Source organism: Orycteropus afer, unplaced genomic scaffold (assembly GCF_000298275.1).
Source record: "Orycteropus afer afer isolate SDZICR_OR568_19922 unplaced genomic scaffold, OryAfe1.0 scaffold00330, whole genome shotgun sequence".
Lineage (NCBI taxonomy): Eukaryota > Metazoa > Chordata > Mammalia > Tubulidentata > Orycteropodidae > Orycteropus > Orycteropus afer.
In genome coordinates, this window is record NW_006921917.1 from 1,558,123 (window position 1) to 1,584,361 (window position 26,239).

At 38.9% G+C, this 26,239-nt stretch overlaps 1 protein-coding gene across 1 annotated transcript in view; it reads right to left on the reverse strand.

Annotated features, from left to right (window-relative positions):
• The window catches only part of STX8 (syntaxin 8), a 252,916-nt gene that overhangs the window by 189,420 nt on the left and 37,257 nt on the right, over positions 1-26,239 (reverse strand). The window contains 1 exon segment of the mRNA XM_042782461.1: positions 1,360-1,484. Within this exon segment, the coding sequence (XP_042638395.1) occupies positions 1,360-1,484 (125 nt within the window).

Sequence of the window (26,239 nt, forward strand, 5' to 3'; positions counted from 1 at the left end):
AAACCCACCAGCCACTCCTCGGAAGGAAGGTTGGGCAATCCTACTTCCGTAGTGATACTGCCTCGGAAACCCAAGGAGGGGTCGCTATGAGTCGGGGCCGGCTCGACGGCACATAACAACAACTTTCTATTTAAGAGCAAGTTTCAGACTCATAGCAACCTCCATTGGGTTCCAAGGCTATAAATCTTTACAGAAGCAGATAGCCCAATCTTTCTTCCACAGAGCAGCTGATGGGTTCAAACCACTGACCTTTTGGTTAGCAGCCAAATGCCTCAATCACCACACCACTAGAGCACCTTCACTCCCATTAGTATGGCTATTATCAGTGAAATGGAAGGCAGCAAGTGTTGGCGAGAATGTGGAGAGACTGAGACCCTCATCCATTATTAGTGGGATTATAAAATGGTGTTGCCACTGGGGAAGACATCTTGGCACTTCCTCAGAAGGTTAAACACTGAACTACCATATGACTCAGCAATTCCACTCAAAGGGAGATACTTAGAAGACTGGGAAGCAGGGACACACACAGATACTTGTACACCAGTGTTCAATGCAGCAGTATTCACAACAGCCAGAAGGTTAAAACAACCCAAATGTCCAACAGCAGGTGAACGGATAAATAAAATGTGGCACATACATACAATGGAATATTACTCAACCATAAAGAGAAAATAAAGTCCTGATACATGCTATGACATGGATGAACCTTGAAAACATGCAGAGTGAAATAAATCAGACACAAAAGGACAACTACTCTCACTTACATGAAATATCTAGAACAGGCAAATGTATAGACTACAGTGTATTAGTGGTTACCAGGGGTAGGTGGGTAGAGGAAATGAGGAATTTCTGTTAAGGGTGATGAAAAATTTGGAAACAGTTGTAATGGTTGTACAACATGTACATGTTAAAAATGGTGAAACGGCAAATGTTTTGTTATACATATTTTTGCCACAATAAAAATAAATAAATAACTAGCAGGCTTAACAGCTGCTCAACAAGAAGAATTTAAAGTAAAAGCCAAAGTGGCTTATTTTTATGTAAGAAAAAGGTGGAGTCTTGTGTTCAGAGAGTAATTCCCAACAGTAGAGAAAAGGAAGGGACGCACACACCTGCTCCCCCGGGTATATCAGATCCCACACTGCTCTCTACGCTCTGCCTCAGAATCACGACCTCAGGAGTTCCCCCAACGGATGACGGCAGCTGTCTCCTCCCCAGGTATGCCGACGCACAAAAACATCCTGAGCTTTCAAAGACCAACAGCTTTCACTCCAATTTTCAATGGGGATAAGGAACATTCTTGGCTGGAGTCAAATTCTGGCAAAGCTTCTGAGCCCATAGTCCCCAGGGTACCAGTACCTTGGATAATTCTCTGCTGCTGTTGCCGGATTTCATCAAAACCTAAGCCTCTCGTCTCCTCTGGCTCCTCAAGGAGCCAAGGGTTGGGCGCTCCTCGCTTAGCCCCTCCAGTCATCAGGCTGGACCTAAGAATAATATTAAAGGTGTTACATATCACAAAAAATACAGCTCAGTTGCAAATTACTCCCACAAGTGCAGAAGTGGCCCGCCTCACAGGCTTTGGAAATTCAATTCAACCACAATTTACTGCATTTGTAGTTTACGCCAGGAACTCTGTCAATGCTGAAAGGGATACAAGGATGAATAAGGCACAAGCCTGGCCCCCTGGAGAGTTCTAGCCTGTTGAGGAGTCTATGGCAGCATCACAAGCTCTTACTAATCCTTACAGATATATTTGAGTCAAGCATTATGGAAGAGGTTGGTAAATTAGGGTCTTTAATTTCAAAAACACAAGGCCGAATGGAAGTGACCTTTTTATTAGGACAAAGTTTGTCTCATATGCCTCCATGCCACCGAAGGAAATAATATTATTTCTCAAGCAGATACAAAGTAGTGACTATAGATTCTAGCATACAAATGACCATATAATTTTATGTTTTGCATTAAAGGGTATTTGGTTGCTCAGAGACAGAGACATATGACATATGACATATGCAGGTTTCAAATAAAATTTTATGAATATAATGTAGCATTTATAACATAATGAACAATTCTGAATTGTCAATCTTAATCTTTATTTCCTCTAGTAACCCACATGCCCCTTTTATACCAGACATTAGTCTCTTCACTGATCGAGGAAGAGGGAATACACATTTTCTGCCTCAGTCTCCATGTTTACAGGAATCTTCTCATCTAAACTACCTCCTCTCCTCTCCCCACCTGCCTGGCACTTTCTGTTCCAGCTGCAAGGATGACCTTGTCCATTAAACTATCTCTCACTGCTTCAACCAAGCATGGACACTTCAGACATCTCATAGGATTCATAAAAATAACGACAGTGATGATAATGCTAGGAAGAGTAGTAACAATAATTGTCAACACATTAAAAATTTATTATATATAGAAATGTTTTAGGGAATTTAATTGTACTCATACTTCAGTTGCCTTTAATTCTCCTAGCCCTTTCCACATCTCTTTCATTGTTTAGGAATAAGTATTGCCTTATTTGTTTAACCTTTTATATAGATATGCTTCACGTCTACTAGATAAAAGCAGGAACTGAAAATTACCCTTCTTTCAACATGGAGTGAATAGCTAAGAACATAAGCTTGAATCCTGGGTCCACCACCTAACCACAAATATGAAGAGTAACATCCACCTGATAGGGCTGTCAGGAGGATTAAACAAAAATAATTCATTTATTGGAAAAACATTTAATGAACACCATGTTCTCATCAAAAGAAATATCAGAATAGCGGTAAAAGAGATAAGCACCTCTGCCCTTACAAAGCATACTTTCTTGTTAGAGTATTGCTTTCATTTTGGTTGACATCCCGTGTGTGTGAAATGTATGCAAAGTGCCTAATGCAGTCAGTGCTTGGAAGACAATGATCATTCAATAAATGTTAACTATTATCACTGTACCAATTACTGCATTGTATATATAAGAAACACTGAAAAACTATTTTTTGAATAAAGAAATATGTCCGAAAAGGACTTATCAATTTCATTTTTAGTTTAGAATGTATTAAGAGACAAATCCAGGTAAAATTGAAAGAAAATTTTTGATTCCTTAGACTAAAATTTTAAACACAGAGCTGGTCTCTCTACACAAAAGTACTAACATGTCAAACACAAGTATGACTTTTTTCCACTTAATCGAAAGGAGAGCTGTGTTTCTTTAAAGCCTTGCTGTACTTGCTTGACTCAAAGTATCCAAAATGACAAGGTTTCAGATTTATTTCTTCTAATGATTAATTATTCAATTTTATCTTGCTTCAAAGAGAGGGGCAGAAAGCAATGGGAAAAGAAAGGAAGCTAGTTCACAAAGTGTACCCCTAACTCTATGCCAGCCTGTGAGAGCCAGTTTTTGATCAAAAGAGGCATGTGGGACTGTGCATATGATTCATTGCAAAATCAAGTGCTAAAACCAGTACAATGGGGCAATCTTGACAAAAATGCTCAGTAAAATATGTATAAAATGCAAATTCCTCAAAATAATTAAGGATATATACACAAAACCAATGGCTAACATTATTCTCAACACAGAAAGAATGAAAATATTTCCCTTGTGAACAAGAACCAGACAAAGGTGCCCTCTATCACCACTCCTATTCAATACTGTAGGAGCTCTGGTGGTAAAGTGCCTAAGGCGTTTTACTACTAACCAGAAGGCTGGTGGATTTGAACCTCACCTACTCCTGGGAAGGACAATTGGGCACTCTACTTCCATAGTGATACTCCCTCAGAAACCCAAGGAGAGGTCACTATGAGTTGGATCTGACTCCACGCCAGTGAGTTTGGTTTGGTTTTTTGGTATTCAATACTGTATTGGAAGTCATAACAGCAATAAGGCAAGAAAGAGAAATAAAAGGCTTCCAAAATGGCAAAGAAGAAGTACAACTACGTCTATTTGCAGATGATATGATGCTATACATAGAAAATCTAAGACACTCATCAAGAAAACTACTGGAATTAATAGAAAGATTCAGCAAAGGGGCAGGGTACAAGATCAACATTGAAAATCAGTCTGATTCCTCTACTCTAACAAAGAGAACTCTGACAAGGAAATCAGAAAACCAATACCACTTACAATGGCCACCCCAAAGATGAAGTACATAGGAATAAATCTAACCAGAGATACAAAAGACCTATACAAAGAAAACTACAAAACATTACCATAAGAAACCTACATAAATGGAAGAATATACCATGCACATAGATAGGAATATTTAACACTGTGGAAATGTCAATACTACCCAAAGCTATCTACAGCTATAACGAAATCCTGACCCAGATTCCAGTATCATTCTTTAAAGAGAAGGAAAAACTAAGCACCAACTTTACATGGAAAGAAAAGAGACCCCAACTAAGCAAAGCATTACTAAAGAAAAAAAGAAAAGCAGGAGGCTTCTCATTCATCAACCTCGAAACCTACCATACAGCCATGTTAGTCAAAACTGCCTGGTATTGGTACAATGACAGACACACAGACCAGTAAAACAACTGAGAACCCAGAAGTCAGTCCATTCACTCATGGACAGCTGATCTTTGACCAAGGGCTGAAACCTATTGAACAGGGAAGACATAGTTTTTTTAACAAATGGTGCTGGCAAATCTGGATTTCCATTTGTAGAAAAATGAAACAAGATCCATATATCTCATCATATACAAAAACTAGCTCAAGATGGCTCAAAGATCTAAATGTAAAACCTAAAACAATAAAGATCATCAAAGAAAACACAGGGGAAAACTTAGGGGCCCTATTATATTGCATAAATACACTATCAAACATAACTAACACACAAACAGCAGAGGACAAACTAGATGACTAGGATCTCCTCCTAAAAATTAAGCATTCATATCCATCAAAAGACTTCACCGAAAGAGTAAAAAGAGAACCTACAGACTGGGGGCAGGGGATAAAAATGGCAATGACATACTGGACAAGGAACTAATCTCAAAATTTACAGAAAACTTCAACATATCAACAACAAAAAGACAAGCCATCCCATTAAACAATGGGCACAGAGCATGAATAGACAATTCAACAAAGAAGACATTCAGTTGGCCAACAAACAGATAAAGAAATGCTCACTGATCATTAGCCATTAGAAAGAAGCAAATCAAAACAACAAGATATCACCTCACCCCAGTAGTAATAGCAAAGTTCAAAAAACAGAAAACAACAAATGCTAGTGAAGATGTGGAGAGGCTAGAACCTTTATACACTGCTGGGGGGACTGTAAAATGATGCAACCACTATGGAAACTTCCTTGGTAAGTTGGAAACAGAAATACCATATGATCCAGCAATACCACTACTAGCTATATATCCTAGAGAAATAAGAGCCATGACACGAACAGATATATGCACAACCATGTTCTTCACAGCATTATTCACAACAGCAAAACTATGGTGCCCATCAACAAATGAATGGATAAACAAACTATGGTACATACACACAATGGAACACTACACAACATTAAAGAATAATGATGAGTCCACAAAACAGCTCATAACATGATGAAGCCTGAGGATATTGACTGAAATTAGTCAGTCACAAAAGGATAAATATTATATGAGACCAGTACTGTAAAAAGTCAAGAAAATGTTTACACACAGAAAGAAACATTCTTTGAAGGTTACCAGGGGTGGGAAGGGAAGGGAGGATAAATCACTAACTAGAAGGTAACAAGGAAACAATTAGTCCAAATGGACCACATGAACCCCAGCCTCCGCAATCTTAAATCAAAGATGAGGAAATTGAAGATTTTTACCAACTTCTGAGGTCTGAAATTGATCAAACATGAAATCAAGGTGCATCGTAATTATTAGTGATTAGAATGAGAAAGTTGGAAACAAAGAATTGGTAGTTGGAAAATATGGCCTTGATGACAGAAAAGGATGTTGGAGATCACATGACAGAATTTTGCAAGACCAATGACTTATTCATTGCAAATACCTTTTCTCAACAATATAAATGGCAACTATACACATGGACTTTGCCAACAAATGGAACATACAGGAATCAAATCCACTATATCTGTGGAAAGTGATGACAGAGAAGCTCAGTTCTTCACTCAAAACAAGGCCAGAAGCTGACTGTGGAACAGACCTTCAATTACTCATGCAAGTTCAAATTGAACCTGAAAAAAGTTAAAACAAGTCCACAAGTGCCAAAATAAGACCTTAAGTATATCCCACCTGAATTTAAAAACCATCTCAAGAAGAGATTTGACACACTGAACACCAATTATCAAGCACCAGATGAGTTGTGGGATGACATCAAAAACATCATACATGAAAAAACCAAAAGGTCAGTAAAAGTACAGGGAAGAAAGAAAAGACCAAAATGGAAGTCAGAAGAGATTCTGAAACTTGCTCTTGAATGGATAGTAGCTAAAGTGAATGGAATAAATAATAACAAAACAGCTGAAGATTTGAAAGGGTAGATCAAAAAGACAAAGTAAACTATTATAATGAAATGTGTAAAGACCTGGAGTTAGAAAAACCAAAGGGAACAACACACTCTGCATTTCTCAAGCTGAAAGAACTGAAGAAAACATTCAAGCCTCAAGTCACAATATTGAAGGGCAAAATACTGAATGACACAGGAAGCATCAAATGAAGATAGAAGAAATACACAGTGTCGTTGCACCAAAAATAACCGGTTAATCTTCAACCATTTCAGGAGGTAGCATATGCTCAAGTACCCATGGTATTGAAGGAAGAAGTCCTAGGTGCACTGGAAGAACTGGTGAAAAACAAGGCTCCAGGAATTGATGGAATACCCACTGAGCTGTTTCAACAAACAGCTGCAAATCTGGAAGCACTCACTAGTCTACACCAAGAAATTTAGAGGACAGCTGCTTGGCCAACAATTGGAAGATATCCATATTTGTCCCCATTCCAAAGAGAGATGATGCAACAGAATGTGGAAATTATCAAACAATATCATTAATATCACACACAAGTAAAATTTTGCTGAAAATGATTCAAAAACAGTTACAGCAGTATATTGACAGGAAACTACCAGAAATCCAAGCCAGATTCAGAAGAGGATGTAGAATGAGGGATATCATTGCCGATATAAGATGGATCTTGGCTGAAAAAGAGAATACCAGAAAGTCGTTTACCTGTGTTTTATTAACTATGCAAAGGCATTCAACTGTGTGGATCACAAGTTATGGATAACAATGCAAAAAACGGGAATTCCAGAACACTTAATTGTGCTTAGGAGGAACCTGTACACAGACTAAGAGGCGATCTTGAACAAAACAAAATTATATTGAATGGTTTAAAGTCAGGAAAGGTGTGCATCAGCATTGTACCTTTTTACCACACTTATTCAATCTGTCAGTTTGTCATACTGTGGTGGCTTGTGTACTGCTGTGAGGCTGGAGGCTATGCCACAAATATTTCAAATACCAGCAGGGTCACCCATGGTAGACAGGTTTCAGTGGAGCTACCAGACTAAGACAGATTAGGAAGAAGTAAGGGGTCATCCACTTCTCAAAGTATTGGCCAGTGAATACCTTATGAACAGCAGTGAAACACTATCTGATATATTACTGGAACACTTTATAAACAGCCCTGAAACACTGTCTGATACAGTGCCGGAAGATGAGCCTCTCAGGTTGGAAGGCACTCAAAATATGACTGGGGAAAAGCTGCCTGCTCAAAGTAGAATTGACCTTAATGACGTGGATGGAGTATATAGCTTTTAGGACCTTCATTTGTGGCATGACTCAAAATAGGAAAAAACAGCTGCAAACATCCATTAATAATCAGAACATGGAATGTACAAAGTACAAATCCAGGAAAACTGGAAATTGTCAAAAGTGAGATGGAGCACATAAAGATTGATATCCTAGGCATTCGTGAGATGAAACAGATTAGTTCTGGCCATTTTGAATCAGACAACAATATGATCTACTATGCTGGGAATGACAAATTGAAGAGGAATGGTGTGTCATTCATTGTCACAAAGAATGTTTCAAGGTCCATCCTGAAGTACAATATAGCCAGTGATAGGATAATATTCATACACTTACAAGGAAGACTGGGAGCTCTGGTAGCATAGTGCCTATTTGACTGCTAACCAGAAGGCTGGAGGTTCAAACCCACCAGCCACTCCTCGGAAGGAAGATGGGGCAATCTACTTCCGTAATGATACTGCCACGGAAACCCAAGGAAGGGTTGCTATGAGTTGGGTCCAACTCGACGGCACTTAACAACAGCAAGGAAGACCAGTTATTACTACTATTACTCAAATTTACACACCAACCACCAAAGCCAAAGATGAGGAAATTGAAGATTTTTAACAAATTCTGCAGTCTGAAATTGACCAAACATGCAATCAAGGTGTATTGATTATACTAGTGACTGGAATCTGAAAGTTGGAAAAAAAGAAGAATCACCGGTAGCTGGAAAATACAGCCTTGGTGATAGAAATTACACTGGAAACTGCATAATAGAATTTTGCAAGACCAATGACTTATTCATTGCAAATACTTTTATCAACAACATCAACAGCAGCTACACATGTGAACCTCACCAGATGGAAAAACAGGAACCAGATCCACTACATCTATGGAAAGAGGTGACAGAAACACTCAGTATCTTCAGCCAAAACAAGGCTAGACGCTGACTGTGGAAAAGACCATCAATTGCTCATATGCAAGTTCAAATCAAAGCTGAAGACAGAACAAGTCCACGAGAGCCAAAATATGACTTTGATTATGTTCCATCTGAACATAGAGACCATCTGAAGAACAGATTTGATGCACTGAACATCAATGACTGAAAACCAGAGGGATTATGGGATGACATCAAGAACATCATCCATGAAGAAAGCAAAAGGTCATTAAAAAGACAAGAAAGGAAAAAAGACTAAAATGGATATCAGAAGAGACTCTGAAACTTGCTCTTGAACAGAAAGTAGCTAAAGCAAATGGAAGAAATGATAAGATAAAAGAGCTGAACAGAAGATTTCAAAGAGTAGCTCGAAAAGACAAAGTCAATGATTATAATGAAATGTGCAAAGACCTGGAGTTAGAAAACCAAAAAGAACACGTTTGGCATTTCTCAAGCTGATAGAACTGAAGAAAACAATTCAAGCCTTGAGTTGCAATATTGAAAGATTCTGTGGGCAAAATATTGAATGACGCAGGAAACATCAAAAGAAGATGGAAGGAACACACAGAGTCATTGTACCAAAAAGAATTGGTCGATATTCATCCATTTCAGGAGGTGGCATATGATCGAGAACCAATGGTACTGAAGGAAGAAGTCAAAGCTGCACTGAAGGAACTGACAAAAAATAAGGCTCCAGGAATTGACAGAATACCCTCTGAGATGTTTCAACAAACAGATGCCGCGCTGAAGGTACTCACTCAGCTATGCCAAGAGATCTGGAAGACAGTTACCTGGCCAACTGACTGGAAGAGATCCATATGTGTATCCATTCCAAAGAAAGGTGATCCCACAGAATGTGGAAATTATCGAACAGTATCATTAATATCACATGCAAGTAAATCTTACTAAATTAAAGATCATTCAAAAACAATTGCCAACAGTATATTGACAGGGAACTTCCAGAAATTCAAGCTGGATTCAGAAGACAACGTTGAATAAGGATTATCATTGCTGATGTCAGATAGATCTCAGCTGAAAGCAGATAATACCAGGAAGATGTTTACTTGTGTTTTATTGACTATGCAAAAGCATTTGATTGTGTGGATCATAACAAATTATGGATAACATTGAGAAGAATGGGAATTCCAGAACATTTAATTGTGCTCATGAGGAACCTGTACATAGAACAGGAGGCTGTTAAATTAGGAAGGGAGTGCATCAGGGTTGTACTGTTTCACCATATTTATTCCATCTGTATGCTGAGCAAATAATCTGAGAAGCTGGACCATATGAAAAAGACGTGGCATCAGGATTGGAGGAAGACTCTGTGATATGCAGACAACACAACTTTCCTTGCTGAAAAGTGAAGATGACTTGAAGCACTTACTAAGGAAGATTCATTCCCTACAGAAGGGTATCATGCTTGGTAAAGTGGAGGATCAGCAAAAAAGGGGAAGCCCCTCAATGAGTTGGCTTGACACACTGGCTGCAATGATGCTATGTTCAAAGACTGTGAGGCTGGAGCAGGCCCAGGCAGTGTTCCATTCTGCCACACAGAGGGTTGCTATGAGTCGGAGCTGACTCAATGACACCTAACAACAACAAAAAAAAAAAAAAAAAAACAACATTCAATCTGTATGCTGAGTAGATAATCTGTGAAGCTGGACTACATGAAGAAGCACATAGCATCGGGATTGGAGGAAGACTCATTAACAACCTGCGATATGCAGATGATACAATCTTGCTTGCTGAAAGTGAAGAGCATTTGAAGCACTTCTTGATGAAGATCAAAGACTACAGCCTTCAGCCCAGATTACACCTCAACATAAAGAAAACAAAAATCCTCACAACTGGACCAATAAGCAGTATCATGATAAACAGAGAAAAGATTGAAGTTGTCATAGATTCCATTTTATTTAGATCCACAATCAACACTCATGGAAGTAGCATTCAAGAAAACAAGTTACTTATTGCATTGAGTAAATCTGCTGCAAAAGACTTCTTTAAAGTATTTAAAAGTAAGATGTCACTTTCAAGACTAAGGTGTGCCTGACCAAGCCATGAGTCATTTTTACTTGACTCATAAGCATGCAAAAGCTGGACAGTGAATAAAGAAGACTGAAGAAAAATTAATGCATTTGAATTATGGTGTTGACAGAGAATACTGAATACACCATATACTGCAATAAGAATGAACAAATCTGTCCTGGAAGTACACCCAGAATACTACTTAGAAGTGAGGATGCCTAGACTTCATCTTTCATACTTTGGTCATGTTATCAGGAGGGACCTGTCCATGGAGAAGGACTTCATACTTGGTCAAGTGAAGGACTAGTGCAGAGAAGACCCTCAATGACATGGACTGACAAAGTGGCTGGGATGATGGGCTCAAACATAGCCATGGTTGTGAGGATGGTGCAGGACTGGACAGTGTTTCATTCTGTTTTACATAAGGTCACTGTAAGTCAGAACTGACTTGACGGCAGCTAACAACAACAATTTGTATAGAAACTGTGAAATGGGAAACTAATTTTCTGTGCAAACGTTCACCTTAAACACAATAAAATATTATTAAAAAAAAAGATGCTCACCACTTCTGCTTCCTGACCCCCAATTCACTCTTCAACACACTGCACCCATAACCTCCTTACTACCAAAACCTCTTCCCGGTGCTTATCCTGCTCCCTTCTAGGCCTCATTTATCATGGTTGACCTATTTCCTTATCCGTGAAACCTATCCTCCTTTGGCTTCATCCACACCACTCTCTCCTATTGACAGTTAATTGTCTGTCATCTGCAGGTAACTCTTCTCCATCTGCCCTTTAAATGCTGGTGCTCCTCAAAGATTCAAGTTAGATCTTCTCTTCTCACTACATTGACTCTTTCTGGGCATTTTCATCTCTTTTTGTGGCTTCAGGCTGTAAGATTGGATGCTAGCAGTACTTAAAACATTTTTATGCCCCAACACAAATGAAATAGGACAGATTTCTACGAGTCATAGGGGTGGCTTCTCAATTAGGAGTAAAAGGGGAGCACACTAGCAGAACATGGTGCGTGGGGGGAGACGGGGAATGGCATAAAAACAATTAAACAGAAACACCACACACCAAAATTTAGGAGAAATATGTCCTCCCACCCCTCCTTCTGATTGAAAATCACTGTGTTAGAGGATTATAAGTTTATCTCCACCCAAGATACTTTGCTACAGGCTCTCTATCTGCATTTATGGCTTTTCGTTTGCCATCTCCAACTGGGTGTTACACATCCAAACTCAACATTTCCAAAATCAAACTCATCGCTTAAGCTGTTTTTTCTATGCTATTTCTGTTAGCAGCATCACTACATTCCCAAGTCATCCAAGCCGATGTTTCTGGCCCCCTCTCCCACCTCTCATCAATTACCAAAGCCCCCCTCAGAGATGCTTTTCAAATCTGTGCCCTCACTTCTATTGCTTCTGGTACTGCATTGGCTCAGACCTCTATCATCTCTCACGTAAAACACGGCAGTGGCCTCCTGATGGGCTTCCGTGCCCTCCAACACCATCGTTCAAAGCACCTTACTTCTGCTATCAGAATCATCTAAAGCAGAAATCTCCCAATGTCTTTTCCCTGTTTTAACACAGGAATCGATCTGTTAACCTCAAGAAGCTACAGCTCAAGTTGAAGCTTGATCAACACAACACGGCCCGAGAGCATGTCTGCAGCCTCAGAGCCCAGCATCCCCCTTACATACCCTACTTTTCCCTCAGCCCCACAGAGTGCTCATCACCACTTAGACAAAGGTACAAACTTTCACACTGTCATGTTGTTGTATGAGTACCGAAGGTCCCTGCCCCCATCCCTTTGTCCATCTGGCAAAATTCTATTCATCCCCTAAGACTCAACTCAAATGTCACTTGCACTGTTTAGTCTTTCCTGATCCTCTCCCCACTCCCCTTTCCTTGAATCAATCACTCCCTGCTGCTCCCATGGCACTCTGTTCACAACCTCCAACGTGGCATTTATCAAGCAGGACTGTGTTAGTTATTTACTCCTCTGTCTCCCTCACTAAATTATGAGCTCTGCAAGGAAGGAGGCTGCAGGACAGTCATGTTTATGTCTTCAGCACCAAAAAACAGTGCCTCAGCGGATGCCAGAGAATGACGCATTTAGTAAACGTTGATGAAACAGAACTAGGAAAACCACTGAGGCTTTTAAGCAGGAGACAAAATGACAACGGTGTTTAGTGCTTTTATCTTGAGAGCTTAAAAAAATAATAAAACCAAACAAAATAAAAAAACTTAATTAACTGCTATGGTTAGGTGCCATGGATCGATTTTTGACCAAGTAGAGCTGCCCCATAGGGTTTTCAAGGCTGCAACCTTTATGGAAGCAGACCTCCAGGTCTGTCTCCCATGGAGCTGGTGAGTGGGTTCAAACCTCCAACCTTTCACTTAGTGCTTAACTATTTTGCCACCACAGTTGTTCAATCAACTAGGGTTGTTGCTGAGTCACTTTTGACTTACAGCAGCAGTCCCATATGACAGAGTAGAACTGCCATCCCACAGGCTTTTCTTGGCTATAACCTTATGGGGGACAGATCACCAAGCCTTTCTCCCACAGAGCCAGTGGGTGGGTTTGAACCACCAAACTTTTGGTTAGTAGCCAAATACTTAACTCGTGCGCCACCACAGCTGCTACCTGCCTTCAAAGGCAGTAAGCAGTAAAGTACAAGCAGATGGAGAGCATTACTTGAAAGGGAATCCATCAGTAAAACTCCTTTGTAGCTCAATCTCACTTTTGCAATAAGAAGTAAAGAATGTTTCTTCTTTGAAACGTAAGTTAAAGAAAGGAAATGTTAAATACTATATGTTTGAGCTTAAGACAGAATTCAAAAATTATTTTAAATCAATAATTTTTATCCCTATTCTTTTAAGATGGAACTTATCTAGTAAATAAAACTTATCAAATAAATGCCATATGAATAAATGGATTAGATATTTGTCTTACAAAGGTTTTATCTAAGTACTTCATGACCACCTCTAAAGGCAAAAGAAAAGACCTCAGTTTCATTCCAATAAGCAAATTATGAACATTACTGAGTTATAATATCAATATTTTAGGGAGTAGATAATCCACATTTTTTGCTGACAAAATGAAGCTGAGGTTAGAGTACATAGAGAGACTTCTTATCAGTTGACTACAGAAATGAAAAAATAATGAATTCCAAGAAGTAGCTTTCCTTCGCATTTCAAAATGATGTCAAAATGACTCTATAAAATGTTTGTTTTGTCTGAAAACATAACAGTGTTTGAGGATTCACAGGCCACAGAGAGGTTTGCAGTTGGGACCTGAGAAGCTATTTCTAGGGTGTCAGTGAATTAAGTGGAGTCTGCTAATAATCTTTGCAGCCAGACTTGCCTCTAGATGTGAAAAGGAGTAATTCCTTCTTGAAGAGTTTTGTTTCTATGAATACAAAGATGAGCAAAGGCTCAAATTTCAATCAGAAATAGATTTTTTGACATAAATTATTTAGAGACAAAATATGGCTGTAATATTCAGACTGGATTACACAGAGGAAAGGGTGCAATCAGGGAGGGAGGCCAAAAGCTGATGTAATTCAGGGGTAAGGTGATGAGGGCCTGGACGAGGGAAATAAAACTCCACAAGTGTTGGTGAAAAGATTGGCTGTGGGATAACGATTCTAAACCTGGGTGACTTTGGGAATTGACATGACTTAGGGAGAGGGGAAATTTTCACTTCTTTCAGAATTTTTTCAAGCTTCAACACCATACTTAATAACAACCCTAAAGTAACACTGCTCCTTTACGAACATGATCTATGGATGTGTGGGTACTTGTATACTTGTAGCCCTATTTACCAGACTGTCAACTTCTTTAATTCTAGTCCTCTGTCCTATTATTTTTGTAACATCCCATCCATCCATCTGCAGAGTAGTGGTGGGTTTGAACTGCCAACCTTCTAGTTAGCTATCAAATGCCTTAGGCACTGCACTACCAGAGCTCCTTAAGGATGGGGTTGTTATTGTTGTTGTTATGTGCCGTCAAGTCGTACCCGACTCATAGCGACCCCTCCTTGGGTTTCTGAGGCAGTATCACTACGGAAGTAGATTGCCCCATCTTCCTTCCGAGGAGTTGCTCGTGGGTTTGAACTGCCAGCCTTCTGGTTAGCAGTCAAGTGCCTTAGGCACTATGCTAGAGCTCCCAAGGATGGGGTAGCACAGCCAATTAATGTAGTTGCTGTCAATAAAGTGGACACCTGTAAAAAGTTAAATTGACAGAAGTAGTATGATATATTTACTACAACAACAACAACGAAAGAGCAGCAGCTGCCAAGGCTGCTTATATACAACCAGGCACCTCTGGGATTTGGTTCCTTGATCTGGAAATTTTGGGGCATGGATTCATGGGACATCTCAGTTAGGTGGCCTAATATTTTGTCGTGCCTCTGTTCTACGTCCCAGTTAGTTGTGCAGTGCTGGGCTCTTAAAAGCTTGTATCCAAGGTACAGCAATTGGTCTATATTTGGCTGGAGCAAGAAAGGAAGGAAAGCCGGAAAAGAAGAGGAAATGGAATGTGTGGCTAATTGCTTCCATGTACAACTGCCTCCTTTGCCTTGAGAGCAAAAGAACTAGATAGTGCCCAGCTACCATCACTAAACATTTTTTTAATCAAAGATTTTATAAAAGAATCCTGATCAAAAGAGAAAAATGCAGAACACAATTTCAAATTATAGTGGACTCCAGACTTTCTAGAACCATGAAGGCTGGATGAACCCCCAAAACTACTGCCCTGAGATACTTTAAGTCTTAAACTGTAAACCAAAACCAAAAACCAAAGACAGCCCCTGAAGTCTTCTTGAAATCAAATTGTTCAGCTTAACCAGTTAAGAATGACTGCCTTGAGCGCTGTGCTCTTTTAAGATCTGTTTATGGAGCCAAACTGACAACAGCAACTCGAAAGATTAGATAGAAAACTTAGATGGTGGTGACTTTATGTTAACGGGGAGGAACAACTTGGAAAAGGAAGAGGACAATAGTTGCACAATTCGAAGAATGTCATCAATGTCACCTACTTGTACATGTAGAGATTGTTCAATTGGTACACATTCTGCTGTGTATATTCTCAACAAAAACAACAGAAAAAAAAGAAGTAGAAGAGTGGCAGGAAGGGTTGATAAACAAACAAAAAAACCCTCAAGAATTCCAAGTGAGAGGAGATCCATTAGCAAAGTTCAAGGGCTGCTCTGCCAAATATACGGTGCTTGAGAGCCATCTGCTGGTCATCAGTTAAAGCTCAACAACAAAACAAATGTTAAGCAATCAATGATGAGACCAGCTGCTGCGAATCCACTCTAATTAACGGAGACCCCACGTGTGCAAGAGTAGAACTGTGCACACAGGGTTTTCCATAGACAATTTTTCAGAAAGAGATCGCCAGGCCTTTCCTCCAAGTAACTTCTAGGTAACCTGGAACCTCCACACTTTCAGTTAGCGGCCAAGTTCATTAGCTGTGCACCACCCAACTCCCTGCTCTATTGAAAACATGCTCAGATATAGAATGAGCAATAGCCAACAATACACATGTAGTATGAGGAAGCTTCTATTCCTGGAGCTATGTCTTTTGATAACCTTTCATAACGTAGTTCCTACATTTCTACATCTTCTTTCACTTTGTTCTTCACAGGCAAACAGTTAAATGAGAAATTCAGCGAGTGTCCAATTGAGGCTAACAATTTGCTGCTTGTGGCATGCCTGATGACATCTATCTGTCTCATTTCTACTGTTTCCCCTTATTTAGCATATTTGTTTCTACTTCACTCATTTTAAAGAATAAAGATGAAACACAATGAAATATTCAATTATTTGTGCAAATTAACACTGCTGTATGGACAAAGACAGCAAGTCTAGTGAAACTATTGGCTAGCAGGCAGTGCCACCAACAGTACTGAGGAATGCATGTTTGTCAGGTGATGTACAAAAACCCAAATTTGGCATTCAAAGACTCTTTAAGGGTAAGGCACTTGACTGCTAACCAGAAGGCTGGTGGTTCAAACCCAGAAGCCACTCCCCGGAAGGAAGGTTGGGCAATCTACTTCCATAGTGATACTGCCTTGGAAACCCAAGGAGAGGTTGCTATAAGTCGGGTCCGACTCAATGGCACATAACAAGAACAACGATGAATAAGGAGTATACATTTAGGATGTACAAAAGCATCCATAGAAGCATCACTTTAATCTCAGCAATCTTACTTTATTATACCAATTTATCTAACTCATATTTTAAAATATAAATTATTGAAGTGGATACTCATGCTATGACATTCTTTCCCTGTGGGGCAGGGTCCAGGAATCTATATTTTAAGCTTTCCCAGTTGATTTCTATGCAAAAAGCTGGGCATCAATGGGCAGATATAGAAAACATCTCTTTTTAACAAAACTATAATTTTTAATTAAAAATTTTATTGATTAAAACGTAGAAATTGGAACATATTACACAGATTTTTTTTAAATAAACAGAACTAACTTAAAATATGGGAGCTCTGGTAGCGTAGTGCCTAAAGCATTTGACTGCTAACCAGAAGGCTGTTGGTTCAAATCCACCAGCCACTCTTTGGAAGGAAGACTGGGCGATCTAATTCCATAGTAATACTGCCTCAGAAACCCAAGGAAGGGTCGCTATGAGTTAAAACCAACTTGACAGCAGTTTTTGGTTTTTTTTAACTTAAAATACGGTTTTACAGGCAAGTCCTCCTCCTTCTTCCTGCTTATTCACAGATGGGAATTCTCCTCTTTTTTCAATTTCTGAGTGTCTTTAAAAATTTAGAATGAATATATATAAGGGCTGTAGTTGCTGCTGTTGTTAGTTGCTCGAGTCAACTCTAATTCCTGGCCATCCCATGTGTGCAGAGAACTGAGCTATAGGTTTTCAAGGCTGTGACCTTTCAGAAGCAGATCAAGCCAGTCTTCCAAGGTGCCCCTGCCTGGGTTTGAACTACCAATCTTTCAGCTTAGAGATCAATGGTTGGCCATTTGTACCACCCAGGGACCTACAAACAGGGCTAAGGAATCTTTTTATTTTCCCGAAACAAAAGTCATTACTATACTAGTAGTTAAGGGGTGCAATTCAAAACAAGATACCATTTTTCACCCACCAGATGAACAAAACCCAACCAGCTCTATAACACCCATAGACAGCTCAGGGAAATGGGTCTGGTCTCCAAAACATGGCTGATTGGAATGTAAAGCACTGCACTTTTAAGAAAGATGTGCCAGTACCTGTTAAATTTTGCATACTCATATCTCTTGTTTGTGGGGACTATCCTACAGAAACCGAATCAATAGTTCATACTGAAACGCTGTTTTTAATGGTTAAAAAAAAAAAACTAAACAACTCCAATATCCATCAAATGGGGAATAGTTGGAAAATTGCTATATATTCATATTGCAGGATGAAGTAACTACTAAAAACAATTTGTTAGACCTATTGATTTGGAGAAATGACCAAATTTAAATGGAAGAAAAGTAACTATAGAGATATATGCATAATGCCATTTTATTTTCATTAAAAATGGAAAGGAAAACTCATAAGTATATGTGTAAATTTTTGTACAAGCACAGAGAAGGTGGGGGAGGAAAACCTTCAGACGGTCAACTCTGGTTACTTCAAAAGAACGGCACTGGAGGGGAGGAAAGGGAGAGAGTATGCACGGACTATGGGGTGATAGCTCAGAAAGATCTGACCTCTTATACTGAGCAGGTATCATGTTGATAACTTATTCTAAATCCAATAAAAAAAAATCATTTCCCCACAGGGAATGTGAAGGAAGTGGAGAAAGAGAAGATAATAGAGGAACAAAAACTCATGTAAGTAAAAGGTAACTCAGGTACAGACTGTTAGAAAGAGAAATTGAAAATATTCCTCTTCTTTTAAAATAAACAGGAAACAAAAACTAAAATCAAAAAATGCCCAAACCAAATATATTTCTAGGAGGAAAAAGCAACGGAAGATATAAACATAAAGGTAAGAAAGGAAGTACGACGAGAGAGAAACAAGAATAAACAAAGACAGACTAGGGATGGGACAAAAACTATAGTCATTAAGGAAGAAGTACAAAAATGACAAAACAGGTCTGCAGTTACATAGATGGAGAAGATTAGAGAGAGAACGGAAAGATTTTTATAATGGTGATATGATTCCTCTCATAAATTAGGAAGTACAAATAATCTTATCATTCTCTCCTCACTTACAAGAGAGAAAAATTTTCAAATCTAAAACTGAGAGATGTTTTGAGTAAAAGGTCTCCCCTTCTATTGAGCTCTATCCCCATCTTGTGGTCTGTTCAGGGCATAGCATAACTCCTTGTTGTGTTTGAGTGAGTATGTGTGTGCGTGTGTGTCTGTAAAATACTCCCTCGTGATGTCATACTCAGTATCAGTCCACACACCAGATTAACCTTCATATCCTTACACAACGTGGAGACAAGATCAGAAGCTTGTGCCTTCAGAATGGAAATAATGTGGAAGAGATTATGTGTCTGCAGAAGAAACCAACTCTAAGAAACTGTATACAGATCACCGTTAATCGAATTACACTTCAGAACTTCATCAGGAAGACATGGGGTAAGTGTAACTATTTACTTTCTTTTAAAAGTGAGTTGGAGATTGAAAATAACTATCTAGGTTCTACGTGAGCCCAAATAAGACAACCCGAAAGACCAGTGAGCTGCCATTTCTCTGAGACTTCAATAACAAGAGAAGAAATTATCCCAAGGGTGGCTGCCTGAAGGTGAGAAGAGGTGAAGGTGGTTGTTGAGCTGTAAACTGAAGAACACTGAGTCTCTGGTATCAGAAGAAACATCAGTATAAAGAGCTGCTGTTGTCAGGAAACTGCATAGAAGAGCTGATGCAGCTGCTAGTTTGCCTACTCAACTTCCTATGTCTCTTCTCCCTTATTTTATTATCAGAACTTCAATTTTGTTCAAGGCTTCACCGCTCAGGGAACATGACCCTATACTTCAGTTTCAGTTACATCTGAATAAACCACACCAGGCTTGGCAACCCCATTCCCCAAAGGTATTTGGTTTAAACACAGTCATTTGACATAATACTGAGAATTCAGAGAACCAATAGGCAACTACTAAAAACAACTAGATTCAGAAAGAGCATACAGTACTAATAAGGAGACATCAACAGTTTTCATACAAAGAACAATCAGAAAGCATGATGGACCATTAGAAAAATCAATCAGTGTAATTAACCATGTAAATAAAACAAAGGAGAAGGATCACATGATCATCTCAACTGATACAGAAAAGGCACCTGATAAAATCCAATAAAAACTCTCAGCAAAATAGGAATAGAAGGGAGAAGCATCAACATAATTGCATTTTTGCGAAACCAAGAGCCAACATTATCCTCAATGGAGAAAGACTGAGAGCCTTCTCCTTGAGAATGGGAACGAAGCAAGGATGTCTATTATTACCACTCTTATTCAATATTGTACTGGAAGTCCTAGCCACAGCAATAAGGCAAGAAAGAAAAATAATGGGTACCTAAACTGGGAAGGAAAAAAGAAAAATTATTTCCATTTGCAAATGACATGATCTTAAATGTAGAAAATCTGAGATTCCACAAGAAAGCTACTGGATCTAATATAAGGATTCAGAACGTGGCCCAACCTTCCTTCCAAGGAGTGGCTGGTGGGTTTGAACCACCAGCCTTCTGGTTAGCAGTCAAATGCCTTAGGCACTATGCTGCCAGAGCTCCTCAATACATGGCTGGGTACACAAAAACCAGTTAGGATCCTTTACACTAACAAGGAGGATTCCAAAAGGCAATCGAGAAAACTACAGCAAGTTAAGTATTATGTTCTTTTAAGAACTATCTATATGGGATCAAGTTGACAACAGCAACTCAAAAGATTAGACAGGAACCTTACAGGGAAGTGAATTTATGTTAATGAGGGAGGAATGATTCAGAAAAGGAGGATGAGAACAGTTGCAGAATATAATTAATGTCTCTAAATTGTACACAGGAGTTCTGGTAGCGTAGTGTCTAAGGCACCTGACTGCTAACCAGAAGGCTGGCGGTTCAAACCCACCAGCTACTCCTCAGAAGGAAGGTTGGGCAATCTTCAATTTTGTTCAAGGCTTCACCGCTTGTGATACCACCCTGGAAACCCAAGGAGGGGTCGCTATGAGTTGGGTCCGACTCAACGACAAATAACAGCAACGACAAATTATACATATACAAATTATTGAGTTGGTATTTGTTTTCCTGTGTATATACTCAACTATGACAAAATAAGTAAACTTAGGAGAAAAAAAAAACCAGAAAACAATACTATTTACAATAGTGTCAAAAATGATAAAATACCTAGGAAGAAACATACCCAGGGATGTAAAAAGACCTATACAATGAAAACTATAAAACACTACAAGAAACTAAAAGAATCAAACAAACCAAATCCACTGCCATCAAATCAATTCCAACTCATAGTATCCCTATAGGACACAGTAGAATGGTCCCATAAGATTTCCAAAGCTATAAACTCTACAGAAGCAGACTGCCTCATCTGTCTCCCATGGAGCAGCTGGTGGATTCAAACTACCAACCTTTTGGTTAGCAGCCAAATGCTTTAACCACTGTGCCACCAGAGCTCCTTAAAAACTAAAAGAGACCTACATAAATGAAAGAACATCCCATGCTCATGGATTGGAAAACGTAACTGCACCATATTTGGTGATGGGAGAGGTAGCATCGAATGTGGGTGAAGTGCACACAGCTTGACCAAGGTAAATGATATCACTGAGAAGGGTACAAGAGAAAATGATATTTTTGGTAAAGGATATGACATATACAATTTTGCAATAACATCAACAACAAGCAAAAAAGATGTGTGTGGTTACACAAATATACATACGAGCATATATATATGTATCAGTATAAATGTGTGGGTACACATGTGAGCAGGGATAGATGTATCTATAGGCATATGTGCATGTAGGTATATGTGTTCATGCATGTATGTGTATGTAGATATACATATATACACTTGGATACACATATCTATGTAATAAATCACACAGGGGACACAGTTAAAGATACTACTTAGGCATAACTATACCTCGCAAGATTGTTTTTTTGGGGTCTGAAGGCTTAGGACCATAGTTGCATGGGACAACTTAGTCAATCAGCATAATGTAGTTCATAAAGTCATTGTTCTACATCCCCATGTGGTGAGTAGTGTCTAGGGTCTTAAAAGCTTGTGAACAGCCATCTAAGATACAATTAATGGTGTCAACTTGTCCAGAGCAAAAGAGAAATAAGGAAAACAAAGACTCACGAGAATAAACCAGTCTACAGGACTAATAGTCTACACACACCACAGCCTCAGCTACCCTGAGATCAGAAAAACTAGATGGTGCCCAGCTACCAACACCAACCATTCTGATCATTCTGAACGTAATAGATGGATCCTGATAAAATGGGAGAAAAATGTGGAGTGAGACTCAAATTGTTAAAAAAATCCAGGCTTAACGGACTGGTTGAGACTAGAGGACTCCCCAAGCCCGGCGACACTCTTCAATCCTTAAACTAAAATTATTCTTTGAGGTCATCTTTTAGCAAAATGACAGACTAGCTCATAATATAAAGATTATCACCTGTGAGTAATGATCTCCTTTAAAAAATCATCTATAGGCAACCAACTGGTCAAACATCATTCTAAAGCAATGATGAGAAGGTGAGGGGGCAGGAAAACTAGAGCACTGGACACAGTACAATGAGAACAGAATCAATGAGAAAGATGACCAATTATGAAAAAGGTAACCAGTATCACTGAATAGTTTGTACAAAAATTGTGAAATGGCAACCTAATCTGCTGTGTAAACTGTCACCTTAAACACAATAAAATATTATTTAAAAAAAAGAAGAAGAAGAAGAAAGTATCATAGGGTTGAAAAAAAAAATTAAAAGGCAAACAAAAATATAAAATGCCCAGGAATAAATTTAAACAAAAATGTGTAAAATTTATTTGAAGAAATTATTACCGAAAGACTTGAAACTCAGCTTGAACAAACAGTAAAACACTGCATGCTCCTGGATAGGAAGGCTCATCATTATAAAAATTTCAAATTTTAATGTAATACTAATTTTTTTTTAACATACAGAACTTCTCCCTACTCAGAATTAGATTAGCTGACTATACAAAATTCTTAAAAAGAAGTGTAATGATAAGGGAATAGTTCCTAAAAACCATAGCCATCGAGTGGACTCCAACTCATAGTGACCCTATAGGGCAGAGCAGAACTGCGTCATAGGGTTTTCAAAGCTGTAAATCTTCACAGAAGCAGCCTGCCTCATCTTTCTCTCACAGTGGCTGGTGGGTTTGAACTGACAACATGTTGGTTAGCAGCTGAATGCCTGAGCCACTACACTACCAGAGCTCCTTAGGAATAATCCTACCACGTACTAAAATTTATAGTAAAGCGTCAGTAATTAAAAGAATGTGGTACTAAGTCATGAGCAGACAGACCAACGGAATGATTACCAAGTCCAAAAACAGACTCAAATTCATATGAGAATGCATTACACGATAAACGTGGGGACCTTAGCTGTGTGGAGAAAAGATGGACTATTCAAAAAAAAGGTACAGCCATTCAAAAATAGGGTAACCAAATAGGAGAAAAGTGGTAGCTATACTGTTTACCAAATTAAATTTCAAATGGATCAAATATTTGAACAGTTATAAAACCATGAAAGTTAGAGAAAGAAAACAGAAAAATTTCTTTATAACTTTGGTTACATTCTAATTATATGTAACTGCTGTTGTGGTTGTTGTTAATTTCTATTACCTCGGCTCTGACTCATGGTGATCTTACATATAACAGAATGAAACACTGCCCAGCCCTTCGTCATCCTCTCAATTGTAGTATGTTTAGCTCACTATCGCAGCCACCACATCAATCTATAGCATGGAAGGTTTCTCTTGTTCTCACTGACTCTCTACTTAACCAAACAGAATGTCCTTTTCTAGCAACTGTTCTTTCCTGATAATGTGTCCAGAGTAAGTAGTTGGTCAAGAATCAACTGATGTATTGCACTGGGAAACATAAAGCTACATGAATTATGTCTTGGAAGAAGGCCAGCCAGAATGCTCCTTGGACGTGAAAATGGCAAGACTTCACCTCACTTACTTTGACATCAACGAGATGGACTGACACAGTGTCCGAAACAATGGGCCCAAGCATAGCCAGAACTGTGAGGATGATGCAAGACTTGGCAGAGTTGGTTCTTTCTGCTGTACTCAGGGTCACTATGAGTCAGAACCAACTCAACAGCAACTAACAACAGCAATATAAATTACCGAACTTCCAGAAGACAACATAAGAGAAAATCTAGGTGACCTTAGATAGAACACCAAAAGCATGATCCATGGAAGAAAAATTGTTAAGTTGGACTTCATTAAAATTATATACTTCTGTTCTGCAAAAGATACTGGTAAGAGAATCTACAGACTGAGAAAAAATATTTGTTTGACACACATCTGATAAAGGACTTGTTTCCAAAACATAGAAAGAACTCTCACAACTCAACAGTATGGAAACAAACAACCCAATTAAAAAATGGGCAAATTATCTGAACAGACACTTCACCAAAGAAGATAAACAGGTAGCAAGTAAGCATATGAAAAGATGCTCAAGTCATTCATCATTCACTCCATTTACTGCCCTCGAGTTGGATCCAATTCATAGCAACCCCTCCTTGGGTTTCCAAGGCCGTATCACTACGGAAGTAGATTGCCCAACCTTCCTTCAGAGGAGTGGCTGGTAGGTTTGAACCGCCAGTCTTCTGATTAGCAGTCAAATGCCTTAGGCACTATGCCACCGAGCTCCTCATTCATCATTAGGAAACTACAAATCAATACAACGAGATACCAATACACACCTATGACAACAGTTAAAATCCAAAAACAAACTGACGGTATCATATGCTAGCAGGGATGTGGAACAAAAACAAATGGTATAGTTTGCCCATTTCTTACAGAGCTAACATCATTTACCACAAGATCCAGCAATAATATTCCGTAAGTAATTATTTGAATGAGTTGCAAACAACAAAGACATGCCCATGAATGTTCTAGAAGTTTTATTCATAATCACCAAAAACTGGACACAATCAGTATGTCTGTCCTTCAATAGAAGAATGCATAATTAGACTATGGTAAATCAATTCAGTGGAATATTACTCAATGAGAAAAAGAAATGAGCTACCAAACCACAGAAAGACACAGAGGAACTTTCAGTGCCTACTGTTAAGTGAAAGAAGTCAGTCTGAAAGACTAAATAATATATGATTCCAACTATATAACATTTTGGAAAAGGCAAAACTATAGAGACAGTAAAAAAATCAGTACCAGGAGTTTGGGTGGGGAGAAGGGGAGAGTAGGTGGACCACAGCAGATATTCAGGACAGAGAAACTATTCTGCATGATACTGTAATGGCAAATACAAGACACTACACATGTGTCAAAACCATAGGCCTGTATAACACAAAGAGTGAACTGTTATGGGTTGAACCATGTTTTGTATCAGTCTATACACATATGGAATCAAGAAAAGCATGTGTCAGGGTTGCATCCTTTCATCATACTAATTCAATCTGTACGCTGAGCAAATAATGCTGAGAAGCTGGACTATATGAAGAACAAAATGGCATCAGGATTGGAGAAGACTCATTAACAACCTGCAATAAGCAGATGACACAACCTTGTTTGCTAAAAGTGAAGAGAACTTGAACCACTTACTGATTCAAAGACCACAACCTTCAGTATGGATTATACCTCAGCATAAAGAAAACAAAAATCCTACAACTGAACCAATAAGCAACATCATGACAAATGGAGAAAAGATTGAAGTTGTCAAGGATTTCATTTTACTTGGATCCACAATCAACACCCATGGAAGCAGCAGTCAAGAAATCAAATTATACATTGCATTGGTCAAATCTACTACAAAAAACCTCTTTAAAGTGTTAAAGAGCAAAGATGTCACTTTGAAGACAAAGGCATGCCTGATCCAAGCCATGGTATGCATATGAAAGCTGGACAATGACTAAGGAAAACCGAAGAACTGATGCACTTGAATCGTGGTGTTGGCAAATAATACTGAATATGCATGCCATAGACTGCCTGAAGAATGAACAAATCCATCTTAGAAGAAGTACAACCAGAACACTCCTTAGAAGCAAGAATAGCATGGCCTCGTCTCTTGTACTTCAGCCATGCTATAAGAATGGACCAGTCCCTGGAGAAGGACATCTTGCTTGGTAGAGAGGAAAAAGAGGAAGACTTTCAGTGAGACGGACTGACACAGTAGCCACAACAATGGGTTCCAGCACAGCAACATTGGTCAGGATGACGCAGAATCAGGCAGTGTTCCATTTTGTTGCCCACAGGGTCACTATAAGTTGGAGCTGACTTGACGGAAGACCGAAGAAGAGTTGATGCTTTTGAGTTGTGGTGCTGGCAAAGAATGCTGAAAGTACCATGGACTGCTAAAAGAACTAACAGATCTGTCCTG